This window comes from Manihot esculenta, chromosome 1 (genome assembly GCF_001659605.2).
Source record: "Manihot esculenta cultivar AM560-2 chromosome 1, M.esculenta_v8, whole genome shotgun sequence".
NCBI lineage: Eukaryota > Viridiplantae > Streptophyta > Magnoliopsida > Malpighiales > Euphorbiaceae > Manihot > Manihot esculenta.
The window spans coordinates 35,894,745-35,912,062 of NC_035161.2; the positions used below are offsets into that span (position 1 = coordinate 35,894,745).

At 34.1% G+C, this 17,318-nt stretch overlaps 3 protein-coding genes across 9 annotated transcripts; 2 read left to right on the plus strand and 1 right to left on the minus strand.

The window, feature by feature from the left end:
• Nucleotides 1-241: 241 nt before the first annotated feature.
• On the plus strand, nucleotides 242-6,247 carry LOC110631016 (signal peptide peptidase). Of its 2 annotated transcripts, XM_021778752.2 has the most exons (12): nucleotides 242-403; nucleotides 665-774; nucleotides 1,825-1,940; nucleotides 2,036-2,187; nucleotides 2,285-2,370; nucleotides 3,267-3,394; nucleotides 3,996-4,046; nucleotides 5,157-5,243; nucleotides 5,324-5,393; nucleotides 5,582-5,718; nucleotides 5,823-5,900; nucleotides 6,009-6,247. In XM_021778752.2, the coding sequence occupies exons 2-12, from the start codon at nucleotides 735-737 to the stop codon at nucleotides 6,087-6,089; spliced, it is 1,026 nt and encodes a 341-aa protein (XP_021634444.1). In that variant the 5' UTR covers nucleotides 242-403; nucleotides 665-734; the 3' UTR covers nucleotides 6,090-6,247. The 2 variants fall into 2 exon arrangements, with proteins under 2 accessions (XP_021634444.1, XP_043815976.1); XM_043960041.1 differs by lacking the exon at nucleotides 3,996-4,046.
• An 807-nt stretch (nucleotides 6,248-7,054) lies between these two features.
• LOC110631109 (homeobox-DDT domain protein RLT1) lies at nucleotides 7,055-14,358 on the plus strand. 6 transcript variants are annotated; one of them, XR_006352055.1, is made up of 10 exons: nucleotides 7,057-7,383; nucleotides 9,014-9,121; nucleotides 9,213-9,872; nucleotides 11,097-11,179; nucleotides 12,368-12,838; nucleotides 12,983-13,063; nucleotides 13,198-13,292; nucleotides 13,934-14,032; nucleotides 14,116-14,229; nucleotides 14,324-14,358. XR_006352055.1 is itself a non-coding variant. In XM_043960019.1 (9 exons), exons 1-8 carry the CDS (start codon nucleotides 7,377-7,379, stop codon nucleotides 14,001-14,003), a joined length of 1,575 nt encoding a protein of 524 aa, XP_043815954.1. In that variant the 5' UTR covers nucleotides 7,057-7,376; the 3' UTR covers nucleotides 14,004-14,032; nucleotides 14,116-14,358. The 6 variants fall into 6 exon arrangements, 4 of the variants coding, with proteins under 4 accessions (XP_043815957.1, XP_043815954.1, XP_043815961.1 ...); XM_043960019.1 differs by having other exon boundaries at nucleotides 14,116-14,358; XR_006352054.1 differs by having other exon boundaries at nucleotides 7,058-7,383; nucleotides 13,934-14,229.
• Nucleotides 14,359-16,049: 1,691 nt separating this feature from the next.
• Nucleotides 16,050-17,318, minus strand: LOC110631199 (probable E3 ubiquitin-protein ligase HIP1). Its single transcript, XM_021778981.2, has one exon. It carries the CDS (start codon nucleotides 16,670-16,672, stop codon nucleotides 16,187-16,189), a length of 486 nt encoding a protein of 161 aa, XP_021634673.1. The 5' UTR covers nucleotides 16,673-17,318; the 3' UTR covers nucleotides 16,050-16,186.

A 17,318-nucleotide genomic window follows, 5' to 3' on the forward strand; every position in this document is an offset into this window, starting at 1 on the left:
GAGATACTTATGGTATGTTAACATGGCAAACTATCATTGGAGAAAATACCTAAATAGACGTGGCCATCTTTAAAGGCGTTCAAATTTTGTAAGCAGGACGTATTGTACAGGTGCGGTGTATTTGGGACTACCTGAGTAGTTATCCAAAGCTTACCTACGACCCTTAACAATCCTTGCTCTAACTTTTTATATAATTGGCTGTGACCGCACTTTAGGTGACCGACAAGTTTGTATGCGAGGTTCTAAAAGCCATCTACCGTGTCTTGGTCATTCCCATTTAGTTAAACCCTATCTGACCGTGTCTCTCCCGAATATCAAAATATAAAAATCTCTCTCTGGGCGAGACCTATCTACGATCTGTTTGTGCAGCAACAGTTAGAGAGAGAAAGGGAATAAATCTCAGGTACATCTCCTTCTGTTTGGTTGTTTGGTTGCCGAGAGACTTGAGGACCGGAACATGAATTTTTTTTTTTTTAATTCTTCGAATGTCGTGATTTACCTTAGTATTATTGAATCAAGATTAGTATGTACATACTTACAAATGTTGGAAACAGATCATAATTTATCTCAATTCTAAAGTTTTTAGCTTGCGTTAAATTCCTCTCTGTGTTTGCGACCGTGATTTTATTTATTTTGTTTATTTATTTTTTATTTTCATTTGTAGGTTCTGGATCCTGAAGTGAACCTCTTCATTAGTTCAATCTTCTATTGGAAGTGTGATTAGTTAGGAAACTATGAAGAACAACGAACGTCTTGCCAATTTTGCTTTAGCAGGTTTGTTTGTATATATATTTTTTTGTATATCTGAATCACGACTGTGTTTTCTGACCTCCAGTTGTTAGAACTTGTAGTGTTTGTATATATATCTTTGTTTATTTATTTGTTCTTTTTCTAAGTGTTGATCTCTATCAAATCAAGGACATTGGCTTACATTCTATTTAATTTGTTCGCTTGGAAATATGACAGCTAAAAGCTGATAAATACTTCTGGGATGCCTAGTTCTAAAGGCATTATTCCGTTCTTTTAATTTTTGGTGGGCTTTCAGGGTGTGATCATGGCTTATAACCAGCCTTTGTAGCAACTCAATTATATATATATATTTTATTCATCATAGAAAGAAAGGAAATCGTGATATTGGATTTGATGCATGCAATGAATTGACTGGAGACTTGCTTTGAAGAAGAGGATCGTGCAATGGTCTTTGTTTGGGAGCAGCTATCTTTATTTTACTCATCATTGAAAATTTTGCAATATTTTATTCATATTTTCCTGAAGGGATTGGGGGGAAGTTTTCATATAACATTTAGTTGTCCCCCAATTGGTGTTGGTCTGGGTTTTATATGACAGTGTTTTATGTGCTGCTGTGTATGACTGCCATAGTCATATGAGCCTTTTGTGGTTGATGTAGTAGTTACAAATTAATGTTGGTGAGATATGAGTGAGTGGCTGAGTGCAGACAATTCCTCATGAGTGATTCATCCTTGACAATTGAATGTAACTGCTTTGCTTCTTGTTATAAGAAGCAGTTGGTAATTGGAACTCATGCCAGTACATGCATATGAAAGTTGTAAAGAAGAGTGGGTTCATGTTGAATTCTTGAATCTCTTGTTCATCCAGGGTGTGCTTTGAGGAGATTGAAAACCTCCATATACTAAGTCTTTGTTAAGAATGATGTTTTCAATATGATCTCTATCTGTTTCATAAATGAGACATGTTATACTTTCTCTCGTCCTGTTATGTTTGGAATAGCAACATTGGCACAGACATCTTTTGTTCATCCAGACATCTTTTGTTGGATACCATATTCATAAATCTTAAATGCAGGTTTAACATTGGCACCACTGCTTGTGAAGGTAGATCCAAACTTAAATGTTGTCTTGACTGCATGCCTCACAGTCTATGTTGGGTGCTACCGATCAGTCAAGCCAACTCCACCTTCAGTAAGAGTAGCAACAATTTCTTTTATTCTCAGTCTCTTGTTTTTCTTATGGATTCAAGTGAAGCTTACTGGAAACTATGTTTTTTTCATTTGCAGGAGACAATGTCTAATGAACATGCAATGCGCTTTCCCTTTGTTGGCAGTGCAATGCTATTATCGCTATTCTTACTCTTCAAGTTCCTTTCAAAGGACTTGGTTAATGCTGTATTGACATGCTACTTTTTTGCACTTGGAATCATTGCACTATCGTATGTTACATTCTATTTTACTAATTACAAATTTGACTAGGCCATTATTTGTTTCATCATTTTCAGATTTCTTATTCTTCTATGCTTACTTTTACAGGGCAACATTATTACCAGCTATCAAACGTTATTTACCAAATCATTGGAATGATGACCTTATTACCTGGCATTTTCCATTTTTCCATTGTATGTATTCTTAAGATTGTCTTTATTTCTGTTTTAGGTGTGCTTCAATGGATTTTAAATCCATTATGTTTCCACTATTGTTCAAGGAATCATGGTCTATCACATGTGGTGCTGCTCTTTCTTTTTCTTTTTTATGATGGGGGTGGGGGAAGGGGTTTGGAGTGGACATAGAGAAAAAAGAAAGAGAGAAGAAGAAAGGAAAGGGGTTCATTTGAAAGAGAGGAAAAATAATCGACAAAGTAGAGAAAAAGGTCTCCGCATGCATGTTTTATGTGCTACCTTTCTCTTTAATATCTTTCTTCTTTCCTTTGGCCTAAGCTTCAAATAGTTGATTTTTTTTATGACAATGGTTGAGTGCCTGACATTGTTTTCCTGAAAGCATTCTGGCTGCTGTTCCTTTCTAAATAAAGATGTTTTCCATTAGAACTTTATATTATGGTGCTGTGCATTTTTAACACAGGGCAAAATAGAAAGAGAAAAGCCTTCATGCTTGTAAGTTGTAATGAAAGGATACATGCAAGTTTATCCTATATTTGGTTCCTATTTTTATATCTAATATTTGGATTTTAACAAGTGAGGATGGACTTGACAATGTTCAATTTTTCCATATTTTCTGCTTGCATTTGGGAGATTCTTAGGCATAGTTGCAGTAACTGGAGTTCTGTTCCTATTTATTAAGAATTCAACTGGATGAGACTCATTTTCAAATGTATGCCTTGAATTCTGTGCTTGATTACTGGTGGCACATAGCCACATAGTGTTTTTCCTGTTACAAGTATTGTCTGCATGTTAAACCATTTTGATCAGTTCTCCTTGCTTCAGTTTTTATTTGATCTGTTTGACATCTTGCTTGCATTATGCAGAATGATGTTTTTCCTTACACCTTTCTTACACAGCTTTGGAGATTGAGTTCACAAGATCTCAGATTGTTGCTGCAATTCCTGGAACATTTTTTTGTGCATGGTATGCTTCTCAGAAGCATTGGCTCGCTAACAATATTTTGGGCTTGGCTTTCTCTATTCAGGTCTGCATATTTGAAAGAAGTTCTAATTGTTGCTGATGTTTATTTGTAAATGATTGTTTTGTTCTGTTTTTGTGGCTTTAGTTGCTTGAAAATTATCTCTGTTTTTGTATTTCTGGATTAGTATGATGCAGCTTTGCATCATCATCATCATCTTGATCACATTGTTTATAATCCTGGGTAACATCTTCTCCAATATTTGATGCCTTGATGGTTACCTCAAATAGCCGCATATTAAGTGGGTGGTAGTATTGCTTAATGATTTTTGATAGTTCAGCTTGTATGTTCTTTCAGTCTCCAGTGTAAATTTGCAATTGCACACGATAGATTGAGGCCATTGATAACTTTTCTTTCTGCTTAGTAGTCGGTATTCAGCATATTTGGACATGATTTAATGGATTTAATTGATGACGATGTGTGCTTTGTCCTGAATAGTAGGTTGTTTTTCTTATAGATTTTCATATTTATACTTCGCAAATTTAATCTTCTTGCATATGCATGAAAATGGAGAAATAGATATAATTGGATTATTACAAGTTCTATGTTTCTTCTCCTGAGGTAGAAATGGTTGGTGTGTACTGAGTGAAGGTTTTGTTTGTTGCAGGGAATTGAAATGCTTTCCCTTGGGTCTTTTAAGACTGGTGCCATCCTCCTGGTAAAGTTTTGTTCACTGGTTGTGGAGTTCTTTGTAATTTATGTATTGCAGATAACAGTTGCTTGATGACCAGAGGAACTTGACATTTAAGTTGTAAAATTTTGATTGTCTAGCAGACCTTTTATGTCATATCTTGCATTTCCTTGCATTAGCCAAACCAGGGTTCATTGCCCCAAAGTTTATTGTTGTAAAAGTTATTGGATATCTTAGTCTCAAAAGTATATTGCCCCAAAGCTAGGGTTCATTTTCTTTTCTGCTTGCGGCTTCCATTTTATTGAGATGTGAAATCATTAAGTTATCCTTTGACTCCTCTCTCTCTTTCTGCTTCATGTTTGAACAGATTTTTCATATTTATGTAAGGTTTGGGGGTATTCAACATCTTACATTCAAGAATTGAATTGTAATGTTGACTGAAACTAATTTGCCATAATTTTTCTATGAAAGAAAATTGTGGCAGTGGAAATGTGGAATTACTTATATTTGTGGATTTTTTTTTGAGCATGGTCCAGTCTCACGAGTCTGCTTATTCACATTATTAGTATGATCATGTCTTTATTCTTTTGTTGTTGCCACCACCATGCATTTTATCATATGATTGTATTGTCTCAATAAATAAGTGATTGCTATAGAACATGTAGCTTCATACTGCAACTGCTGGCACCATGTTGACATGGTTGGTTTTGTTTAATACCATCTTATCACTGTCATAATCAACAGAAAAAGGGGCAAATCCATGGATCTCCAAAATCTAGGAAGCATAAGTAGTTCTCATTACTCTATTTGTTGCTGCAACAAAAAGCCCCATAGTATATCTTTGCCTATTTGTTGCTGCTCAGCCTGCTTAATGATGAAGGCTTTTGATGCCTTACTTGAAAACACAGGCATTTTCAGTTTCTGACTGCTAAGACCACTAAGGATGTTTACTTTAGCCACTTCATCTTCATTATTTGTAAACTCATGGTTGTGGAATCATTTATGCTTTTGAGATGTGAGATCAGATAATTAGCCAAATATGGCAAGGATACTATGACTATGTTTTTTGCTTGTGCATTTCTGTTCCAGACACTCAGGGATTGCTTCTGATTTGTACTTTTGTGCTACCTATTACAGGCTGGACTTTTTGTATATGATATTTTCTGGGTTTTCTTCACTCCTGTCATGGTTAGTGTTGCAAAATCATTCGATGCTCCTATAAAGGTTAGTCTTTCTCTTGATGGAAAATTCATGCAGCCTTGCCTTGTAGTATACTAATCTGTAAATAAATTTTCCTTCTATAGCTATTGTTTCCAACAAGAGATGCTGCAAGGCCATTTTCCATGCTTGGGCTTGGTGATATTGTAATCCCTGGTAAGGTTTTAAAATGTCAACACACTGGCTTTTGGTGCCTATGATACACTTTAACATTTTGAATAAGACAGAAGGCAAACGGTTGTAAATGAATATGAAATTGATTGCTGAATGTTGAGTATGCCTGTAATACTTGTCCAGTATAAATCAGGTGTACCGCCTGTTAATGTTATATGGTTCCTGCTCAGGCATTTTTGTAGCTCTGGCATTGCGGTTTGATGTGTCTAGAGGAAAAGGCAGCCAGTATTTTAAGAGTGCTTTTCTGGGATATACAGTTGGTTTGGTCCTTACAATTGTTGTTATGAACTGGTTCCAAGCTGCACAGGTAACTAACTGTACCTGTTCCTTGTGTTATTTTCTTTGTTCCCTGTAATGCGTGCCAATCATATGATGTTTGATCATCTGATACTTTAATGTTTGTGCTTTCAGCCTGCACTTCTGTATATTGTACCATCTGTAATCGGATTCTTAGCTGCTCATGTCATATGGAATAGTGAAGTAAAACAGGTTTGTTCCAACCCTTATATCTATACACATAACATTAAGTGGGCCTCCTTTGTTATTATTATTGTTTTTTTTTCTCATCTAAATATAATTATTTGATATCATTCACAGTTGATGGAATTTGACGAATCCAAGAGTGCCGCATCATCTAAAGATAGTAGCGAAACCAAGGCTGGCAAAAAGGTCGAGTGAATCATGAACTTAGTAGCGCGGAGGGAAATATTGTTGTTTTTTTAGGACTTATAAGCCTCTTAGCATCAAATTGCACATCGCTGTAACAGATTTTGGAATTGAGCAAAGATAATTTAAATTTTAGCTTCTTATAGCAATATCATATTGGATGTTTTCAATTTTTATTCATTTATTTATTTATTTTTGTTTTTATTTTTTATGCCTTAAAACACTTACTAAGTGAAATATATCTCGTGGAAAAAGCTTGTGTTACTCAGATGGTGTGTTGGCTTCCATCAAGCAAAGTTACTTAAGGATTAAAAGTGTGCGAATTTTCTTTTAGGATTGGAAAAAATGAAATTTTAATTAATAATCTACATTGGATCTATGATGAGGCTAATTAAATAAATGAGAGTAATTTTTTCTGGAAAAATTTATTTTATTGAAAAATGAGTAATGGCATCTGTGATATTAAAGTTAAGCTGAGGTACTTTCAGTTTCGGGTGTTGTCTCTACGTGCGATGGCTGTGGAGATTGGGGAGGATTGAAGTTTGAACAGTGTTGAAACTGAGGTTCTCTTTTTTCCCTTCATTTTGGCAAATAAATGTCAAATATTGAATTTTATAAAACTAATTGAAAAGGCAAAATTTTGATTAGATTGTTTTTACTCAATTTATTCGATTTTTAAATAAAACTTTAATAACCGAAACATTAGTCTGAAATGACCTAAAATTCAAACCAGACAATCAAATTAATAGACGAGGTCATATGAGAAAAAGACCCAATTCTATTGCCGCCCACGAAAATGATGAAGCACCTAAGAATAGAGATCAGATCAGATCAACTAATTTCCTTTTCCTTTTCTTTTTTTTTTCCTCATCTTTCTTGCTATAGACTGTAAACTATATGATTTTATCTTCTGGGAAAATAAACATTAATCATTTAATCAAACATACATAACCCAACTGTTAAAAAAAAAAAAGAAATAGAAAAAATGTCAATTGAAATCAGAAGCAAATGCAGCTCAACAAAAAGGAAAAAAAAAAAAAAAAAACACAAAACATACAAAACATAGAGAGAGAGAGAGAAGTATTCAATTGCTGATTTGCCTTTCCACCCCCTCTCCAAACCAACCCTCTCTGTGTAGATTGAGAATTAATTAGATGTAAGGAGATATTTGATCAATCATCCGAAACCCATATTGCATTTTCTCCTTTACATAACAATGGCCTAATGGGATTCGCTTTCTGAACCAATCGAAAGCACACATAGAACAGAACAAGAGAGAACCCCTGAAATTCATCAACCATGGAAGGTAATTAAATTATTTCTTTATCTCTCGATCATTGTAGAGAATTCAGTTTCTTGTTTTTTGACTTATTTTTTTATTTTTTTTTGGGTATATACAAATTGCATTCAGAGGCATGGTTATGTTTTCTTTTTGTTGGGGTGGGGTGGAAGGGGGGGGGGGGGGAGGGGGTTAGGTGTGTATTAGACTGTGCTATTGTATGTTATATAATTGGGTTGCTTTGCATCAGCCATCTGCGTTATGCGCAATCATAGAACTGTTGGAATTTCCAGCCTCGGATCAGTTAAGGGACTTTGATTGCTGAGAAAGTTTAGGAATAATGTGAGATGCGAGATTTTCTAATTGTAAATTTTTCTGTTGGAAGTAGTGGAAAGTTATCCAAAGAAAAATTTCCCTCTTTTCCCTTGTAAATTATCTCGTAAAAAAATAATGGGCAGCTTTCAGGTCAACGCCTTTACAAAGGTAAATAATGGATGTCTGTTAGCTTTATGATGCTGCTTAACTTTGGGGAATGCTAAGGTTCTTTTCTTATGACAGAACACACGGAATTCCTCTTAAACTATTCTTGAAATTTGGATGAGATGAAGTTTATACTTTATATGGTTTTGACTGTGAACCATTTGAATCCATTTAAAGAGTTGGGCACTGGTGCACTGGGTAAAGTGAAGTGTAATGTTAGGAAGAATATAGTTGAGGACACAGAGATTGGAATCTGAAATTTTGTAGTTCTATGGATCTTTTTTTTTTCCTCTTCAGGAGTTAAGATTGTTTCAGGAAAATAAGATAAGATATGGTGGATTGCATATTTAAGGGGTTTCTTCCTTCTTTAACTCTACTTTCCAAGTGTTTGTGCCTGCTAAGGGAGGATGATTTTCTTGAAATAAAAATCTCACATCCAAGGCTTATTTCATGAATGAAGAATGCTTTGGGTCAAATGTTTTGGACCAATTGAACTGCAGGGTCCTTCTCTTGCCAGCTATTTTGTGATGTAAATTGATTGGTCATCTGATCACTTAATCATTGCCAAACACTTTGCATCACTTCTGTATCCTTGTAGATTAGAATCAAACTTGGCTGACTCAGTGGATTCATCTTGGAGATGTTGAAGGCAATTTGTTGTTGTAGTTGAATATTGTTAAAAACAAGCCAAAGCTCCTAATGTCAGGGGTCAAGGATGTGACAGGATGATGTGCATATATCCTGATACAAAATATATTAATAAATCTTAATTTGAAGAAATGTGGAAGAACTGGATTGCTATAGTTTATCTCAAATAGTTAAATTTAGGTAACTGTACTTTTTACTTCAAGTCCAACATAGAGAATCAAATGTGCCTATATAGATATTTGATAAATTAGTGGTATAAAGAGTGTTGAGGAAAGAGGAGACCTAAAATGATGTGAAGGGAATTGGTATTAAAAGATTCACAATTTTTGAATTTGATGCTGAACTGGTTTCAAATAGAGTTTAAATGGCAAAAAAGAATCCATATAGCACTTCATGCCGTGAATTGATGTTCAAAATAGCATGTGCATTGCAAATTGGGCTATATGTTTTATATTATTTTCTTTATTCTAAAAGATTTGATATCATCACTTATCTATATTTATTTTGATTTTGAGAAATTGATGTTTAGATTCAAGTGAAGTGCACTCTGAAGAGAATAGGGTATCTCCAGAAAAGAATACCAAAAGGATACTGAAGACGCCAGCCCAAATTATTGCTTTGGAGAAATTTTATAATGGTACTTGTTTTCGACATGACATATTTTATTTAGTGCTTCCACTGAGGTTAATAATTATGTTCTTCAAAGGAAATTTTTTGGTTTTTCTCAGAGCACAATTATCCCACGGAGGAAATGAAATCAGAACTTGCGGAGCAGATAGGGTTGACAGAAAAACAAATATCCAGTTGGTTTTGCCACAGAAGGTTGAAAGACAAGAGATTGTCAAAGGATGAGACCTTTGCTAATGGCCGACAGGATAGATCTAGTGGTACTATTCAGGATCGTGGGAGTGGTTTACGGCAGGATTCTTGTGGCAGCACCAAACAAGGTGATTATAGGAAAGTTGATCCAAAGGAAGTTGAAAGTCAGAGACTTTCTGGCCATAATCTTCCTGCTGCTGATGTCACCTATGATCGTACGAGTCGATACACAGGAAATGTTAATGGCATGGATGATACATCCTCAGAAAGTAGCTCATCTTTGCAAGATAAGTTATTTTCTCAAAGTGAAGATCCTCATGATATGAACAATTCTGGCTACTTAGCACAAAATGGGGCTAGCAAGCCATTAATTCCCAAGGGGGCCAATAAGATGGGGTACAAACCATCTGGCTATTTGAAAGTGAAAGGGGAAATTGAAAATGCTGCCATTACTGCTGTCAAAAAGCAACTGGGCAAGTACTATAGGGAGGATGGTCCACCCCTTGGTGTTGAATTCCAACCGCTTCCTCCAGGAGCATTCTCATCCTCTAGTAGGGATCCAATGAATGGTATGTCATCGGTATCACTTAGAGGAAACTTTTTCTATCTGCCTCCATGAAATTGGTGTAGCCAAAAGATAATTTGTAACAACTGAATTTAATTTTTGTTTCTTAAGTTTGTATTCTCCTTTTTAACTTGGAATTTTAATTTGTTACTTAAGAAAAGAGTCTCAATCCTGATATATGCATGTAAATTTACTGTTTTAAGACTTTGGTAGTTGAGTGGCTATATATTTCACAAGCAAGTATAGAGACACATTGCTTAAAAGGAATATTCCTAACTTTGGGTTTCTAACAATTTTGTCCAAGGAGCTGCTCTAGTTGCAGCAAAGGGTCATGTTAACATTAACCTATTACAAATATGTGGTACTGGAAAACACCTTCAAAGTCCATGCTCCAGAGTTTTAATCTGATCACAAAGCTTCTTCTTTTTTCTTTTGAAAAAAAAGAAGCTCCGCGATCAGTTGGTAATGAAGAAAATAGATAAATAAACTTCTGGTTTGTGGTTGAGAGAATGACAGCTGGGGTCAAACGGAGCCATAACTGCTAGAAAAAGAGCTGTATTTGATTATCTCTAATATTTATTTAGGTTGTTTCACTGAACTGTTTGCGGTCAAAGTTTCATATTTTACATTTTTAGAAGAAAAGTTTCATCCTTTTCACCATGCATTAATATTTTCTTGAATGGAAATTGTTGTGAGCCCAGCAAGTTGTCCAGTTGTTGGTATAGCCATTTGACTGTAAAATTTAATGTTGTTTCTTGATGCTAAAGATAGATATGTACTTTTGTGATATTTTTTCTTCTTTATAAATATTGTTAAATTTGGGCCAGGCCTAACTCACTCCAAAAGCCAGCTCTAGGGGAAGGATTGCCTATGGCTCATATAAGGGGCACGTTACCCATTTCCACAATCGATGTGGGATTCAACACACCCCCTCACGCTCAGATTTTTTAACTGGTGCGTGGCACATTTATGGGGCACCCAACATCGGATGGGGAGGCTCTGATACCATGTTAAATTTGGGGCAGGCCTAACTCACCCCAAAAACTAGCTCTAGGGAAGGATTGCCTATGGCTCATATAAGGGGCACATTACCCATTTCCACAACCGATGTGGGGATTCAACAAATATCTTACCATCTTTGAAATCTAAATCAATGATTTTTTAAGTTTGGCACTGGATTTCAGACTTTAAAAATTATGTCTGATTTCTTTTCTCTTAAATATCTCAGCAGCAGCATTTTATGTTGGAGATCTTGCTAGGATTCATTCTCCTGATGTCTCTGGAGTTCGTAAGCAATCCAATATCAGCAGTGTAAGTGGATTTCCTGATTTATTGTATTATTGTTTCACAGATCCTTTGGAGATTGAACTGATTGTGTAAGCATGGAAGGTTATTACATGTTTGAGGGTGCAGAAAGATTGAGAAAGTGGACTAAGAAAAATTGATCATATCTAATAATCATAGCAAGAAAAATTGATCATAGGTGATGCTTAAAAAGTTTTGCTTGAATGTGGACTGAATCCAATTTAAATGGTAAGCAACTTTTTCAACCGGAAAATTCTTTACCGCAGCAGCTGCAATTATCACGAGAATTTGTCTTGCTGAGGGAGATAAATTGTTGTCTTATGCTCTATGTCCTGGCCAAAGTTTCTAATTAATGTGAATATCATCACACCTTATATCATATTTATGTTGTATTAAACAGCTGAATGTTATGCTCTACTTGTGCATCCATTAGCCAACAGAAAATTGTAGGCTAAATATTTGTTGCAATTTCATGGTGCAAACATAATGTTTTCTGCTTCCTTTGTGAGACAAGATTTCCATATGGAGATCAGGATTCAGGTATTGGAACCATTTTTTTTTTTTTTGAAATGCTGAACAACTCTTAGAGTAGGCAAATTATGAGAATAGTAATATGATGGAAGATATAAATTTATTTCGAGGCTCAGGCACTGTGTATCCATGATAAAAACTTCTCTTTTCCATTTCCTGTCCATTTGATGGAAAATAGACAGTGACTTTGGTTTAATAGTAAGTTACTCTATTTGTGACATGAAGGTCATGGATCTGAGCCACAGAAATAGCCTCTCAACAAAGCAAGGGTAAGGCTGTGTATATCAATCTGCAGTTCTCCCCAAAGTCCACAAGTGTGGAATGTTTCATGCACTACTAGGTCACCCTTTTTTACTTTAGTTGAATGAGCACCTAGCTCCACAGGCAATAATAGATATGGAATTTTCAGTTTTGATTCCATTTTTCCTCATTTAAATGTTAAAATGTAAATTCCTACAAAGCAATAACAGAATGAGTGGGCAAAGACTTGTAGTTGTTTTTTGCTCCCCAACCTTCCTTAATGGAATGATGGTAATGCCATTGACGCTTGAATACCATACAATTCATGTTCCATGTTATCTTTCTCATTTATTTAATAAATTATTTAGTCAAAGTGAACTTTGTGGTTGTTCCTTTTCTATATTCATTTTTGTAACCTTGCAGAGATTTGAAGTCTATGGTTCCAAGATGAGTTCTCAGGATTCATATATGGAAGGGCCTAACTGTGATCTCAAGAATTCATCAGACTCTCGTGAGAAGAAATCTCACCACCAATTAAAACGAAAAGTGACTTCTTACAACTATTCTAGTTCCATCCCTGGTGGGAAATCTGCCTTGGATAAGTATGGTGATCTTGCTGCTGAGACTTCTAGCCATAGCAGCAAAAGAAATTATAAGTTGAGCTCTATGCATGGTGTTGAAGGCACAAGACCAGATACTGTTTCTAATCATCATCATCCTGATGGTACTAAAGCTATTAGTGAACAGGCAGACCCTTGGTTGCATGACTATGACAATAGCAGCCCTAATATTGTCCAAAAGAAAGATTATAAGTCAAAGCCCTCAAATTTGATACCTGGGTTCAGTAAATCTCTTGATACACAGGAGAGAGTTCTGTCTACAATGTCAGAAAAGGTGTTCTATTGCTAAATGTCTTTCTGCTTTGTATTGTAATTACTTTACACCTTTCTGCTTCTGCATTATATTGTTTCACAATTTGAATTTCTTATGTTAAGAAGTAGTGGCTTGCTACTAACTTGTATGTTGGGGTATGTGTAGGAGAAGCATAGAGAAATGAAGGGGGCAAAGGAATATCGAGACCCAGTTAGAGTGAGGATGCATCCAACAAATGAAATGACAGTGAGTTAATGATGCGGTCCATTTATGTCAATATTTTGCATTTATATAATTAAAGGAAAATCTCTGCATGACTATATGGGGCATGCTTGTACATTTCAATTTTGACCCCTTCACTTTATGGTTTATTATTGAAGATTTCAAAGCGACATGGAGCCAACTTTTCTCAGCAACAACATGTGACAAAAGCAGCTTTTCCTAAGATTCCCAGAAAGACAAATTCAAATAAAGGGTTGGTTTAAATTTCTGCTCTGGTTTGTGATTTTTGTGAATGCACTCTTGTTTATGTGGCCTGTGTGCATGTGCTTGTAATGCGCTTGTTTTTGTTAATTCTTGATGGACTTTGGTTGACTGTTGAGTAAAACTTATAGTCGGTCATATGTTCTTCCTTCAAGAAAAATCAGGGAACTGTATCCTCATGATGTATTTAGTCAGCAATTTAGTAAAGTAAAGAGGTGGAAAGCTGTGATTGTGTTGACAGTCACGTGGTTAGATTTTTTCCCCCCTCCTTTCTCTCTTCAAGTGACAACGATTTTGCTAATAAAAGGGAGAAATCGTCTAATTCTTTTGTTTCGTTATTTTGGTTGCATCTCCTGTTTGAAATAAAAAGGGAGGAATCATCTAGTCTCCTGTTTGAAATTGACTTCTAGAAATGCAAAGTGTAACTGCTTGTAGAAGAGAATACATTATTTTGGTTACGATTGTCTTCATTGGTGAGTTGTTTATTATTTTTATTTCACTGAACTGTTTAAGTAAATGAGATAATGTGGTGTTTTTGTCTTTAATGCATAGGGATTTTTCACCTTATCTTGTCCTGAAATTTCTAGCCGATCTTTAACGGCTGTTAACGTTCTTGCTTTGTGTATTTCATAGATTTGCTATGGAAAGGCCATCCAGTTTCAGTGAGGATGAAACTGCAGAACCTAGTTCTTCTGTGGATTGAGGATCTGACAATTAATAGATGGTAAAAAGGTATAATGGGTTCCTGAGATCACGTCATAGGTAGATAGGAGTTTACCCATTTTTACCAGCCGAGTTGCTATGGTGTTTTACAGTTGAAAGAGGTTTGGTTTCATATGCTGAGTCACGGAAACCTCTTATGAACAATGCTATATCTGGAGTGGTTTTTAAGCTCATTCAGGCAGCTATGTGCTGTTGTCCTCAAAGTGGTCAGCTTTGTATACTTTGTACAAATTTCTTTTTTTAAGCATGCTGGAAGTAAATGTACTCTGATGAATTCTGAATGTAAATCTGTTCAATTAGTGCAAGGCAGTGATGACAGAACTGTTATGAATCCATTCTCAAATCTCAGGCAGGCATGCTTTTTTCTCCACATCTTCATAAGCATCTGCTGTCATTGCAACTGTATTTCCTTCTACCGTCTGATTTATCAGGTAAACCATATTTCAACCGTCTATTTCTTTTGTGCTTTGTGTCTGAATAGACGCCATATTTCAAGATAAACTCATAGAAATACGTAGTTAAGGAGATTATTTTTGTTTCTTCCCAATCTTACCTGGTGTCTGAAATTTGCTTGAGTGTATATTCTCTCTTCATATGGTTGTTGTTTCGATGGTAATTAAAAGCAATTATCATTTAGATTATAATAAAAATTCTTAACTAGTTTAAATTATTCTTTATCAATTAAATTACTTCATTCTTAACAAATTCTTGCTTTATTAGTCTCTCATTTAAATAATAAAATAATAAAGAAAAATTACTAGTAAATCCCTATAGTATAAATAAATTTATTAGTGTCCCTTAATTTTAAAAAAATACATTAGTTAATTTTTTCGTTAATTTTATCATTAAATATTATAAAAAGTAGAGATTAATTAGTAAATTTCTTACAAAATTAAAAGATCAACTAATAAATTTTTTAAAATTATAAAAATTAAATAGTAAAATATTTAATAATAAAAATACTAATAATAGATTTTTTAAAATTATAAAAATTAAATAATAAAATATTTAATAATAAAAATTAATAAAAATATTATTTAATAGATTTTTAAAATGTTAAAAATTTTTTAATGTGTTTTTTAAAATTGAAAAATTAATTAAAATTAAATTATAAATTTTTTATAAAATAATTAAGAGAGAGAAAAAAATAATAATAAGATAAATTTTACAATTTTATAGAAATTTTATTATGTTTAATAAAGGTAAATATATAACACTAAAATGAAAATGTTGAATTAATATTTATCTAATACCATTAAAATTAGGAAAATTTACAATTTAGTCTCTAAGTATTGCTATTATTAACAAGTCAGTTCTTGCATTTTTAGAAATTTATTAAAACGTTCTTAATTTTTTTTCTCTATCAACGAAATAGTCTTATTTTTTTCGTTAAAAATAAATAAAAGATGAGGGAAAAAATTTTTAAAATTTAATTTTATCCTCAAATAAAATCTTTTATTTAGTCTTTAAATATTATTATTATTAAAAAGTTAGTTTTTATATTTTCAAATATCTATTAAAATGTTCTTATCTTTTCTCATATCTATTAAAACGTGTTTATTATTTTTTTCGTCAATGAAATAGTTTATTTTCCTCTAAAAACAAAAAGAATGAAAAAAAAAAGAAAAAGTTGATGATGAAAAAAAAAAAGAAAAAACAGAAGAAGAAGATGATGGTGAAGAAGAAAAAAAAGAAGAAAAAGAAAAATCTCTATTTCTTCTGTATTAAAAAATAAGAATGAAAATAAAAATTGAAGAAAAATTTAAAAAAAATAAAAAAAAATAACTAAAAAAAAATGAAGAATCAACGAAGAAAATAAAGAAAACGAGGAAAATAAGTGAAAATAATTTAATATTTTATTATATTTTTAATAATAAAAATAGATGAAAGGATTATTTTATTAATATAAAAAAATAAAAATATTTTAATAAATTTTAAAAAATATAAAAATTACATATTATAAATAATATTCAAAAATTAAATTGTAAATATCTCTTAAAAGTACTCTGGCTAAATTGGGTCGCTCTTAAAATAACGGGAATATCTGCATTATCTATTCTATTATTTTTTAGAACAAAAAAGAATTGCAAACTGATCCAAATTATCAAAAGAATTGATAAAATAAAAGATAAACTGATCGAACTCTGCTTTACAAAATGCTTATCAAAAACTGGTATCCTGGTGGATATGCATCTCGTATCTGCACAAAGGACAAGTCTTCTTCATCTTCAACCACTGAACAATACAAAACCCATGAAACTTATGCATGCACTCCATAGCTCTACCTTCATCTCCCATCTCCATCTCTTCTTGACAAACCCCACAAACCTCTCCTTCTTCAATCTTCACCTTTTTCAATCCCTTCAACACAGGATCAATACTCTTCGCCAGTATCATTCCCAGTTGAATCATAACCTCAAACTCCACCTCTCGCAGCACCACATCAAACTCTCGATTTCCATCCCTCGCTCGCAACCTCGCTAACTCGCGTTTCATCCCTTCCAACTTCGCCAGTCGAAGCTCGTCGGGGTCAAGCTTTCCGCCGATAGTTCTTGGATCATAAGAACCATCGAAGGTAGAGTAAACACCCCAGTTGCTCATTCTGTGAAGAACCTCTGCTTCTTCTGTAGCAATCTGAAGCTCATCCATGATCAAGAGAGAAGCAAGTTCTATGAATGCAAGGTGTTTGAAGGGTGGTTTGTGTTCTATTTATATTTAACAGTTTCCGGATTTGGCCGCAGGTCGGTGCAGTTGCGTTTTGACTAGTGCCCTAGTCGCCGACTGAAACGTGGTCCACTTGGAATTGGAATTTGACTTTGACTTCATCTGACGGCTGGAACCTGCTTGGCTGCTTTTGTTCGAAAGTTGTACACGTTTGCCACGCAACAACTTTTTTTTCAAAAATATATATTTATTAAAATAGGCAACAAATGCCCACAAATACAATCAATAAAGTCTAGGGCTTACAATACATAAATAAAGGTCTTAAAGGCCCAAAAGAAACCCACGAGACAGTAGAATTTTAAGAACCGAATATAAAGCTTGACCCGAAATTTCATTGAGGAAGCGCTGCTTTCCATCCCTGCAGATTTGATATACCTGCCAACTGAGATTGATCGTTCAAATCCCATTAATAATAAAATAAGCCGTAGAAAATAAACTGAAGAACAAAACAGGGATCAGCATCGCAGTAAACAACCAAGCGCATGCAGAGTCATCGAAGCTCGGTGCTGCAAAAGCTAAGGTATACGCAAGGCAAAGACAACGTGGACGAAGGAAAAACCACACGATAAAA

What these genes read in the sequence shown, in the direction of transcription:
- LOC110631016 (XM_021778752.2), top strand. Translation starts at nt 735, where the DNA reads ATGAAGAACAACGAACGTCTTGCCAATTTTGCTTTAGCAG. An exon ending in CTTGGAATCATTGCACTATC is followed by an intron (nt 2,188 to 2,284) that starts GTATGTTACATT and finishes TTACTTTTACAG; the next exon opens with GGCAACATTATTACCAGCTA. An exon ending in CATTCGATGCTCCTATAAAG is followed by an intron (nt 5,244 to 5,323) that starts GTTAGTCTTTCT and finishes TTCCTTCTATAG; the next exon opens with CTATTGTTTCCAACAAGAGA.
- LOC110631109 (XM_043960019.1), top strand. An exon ending in TTTGGAGAAATTTTATAATG is followed by an intron (nt 9,122 to 9,212) that starts GTACTTGTTTTC and finishes GGTTTTTCTCAG; the next exon opens with AGCACAATTATCCCACGGAG. An exon ending in AAGACAAATTCAAATAAAGG is followed by an intron (nt 13,293 to 13,933) that starts GTTGGTTTAAAT and finishes TGTATTTCATAG; the next exon opens with ATTTGCTATGGAAAGGCCAT.
- LOC110631199 (XM_021778981.2), bottom strand. Translation starts at nt 16,672, where the DNA reads ATGGATGAGCTTCAGATTGCTACAGAAGAAGCAGAGGTTCTTCACAGA.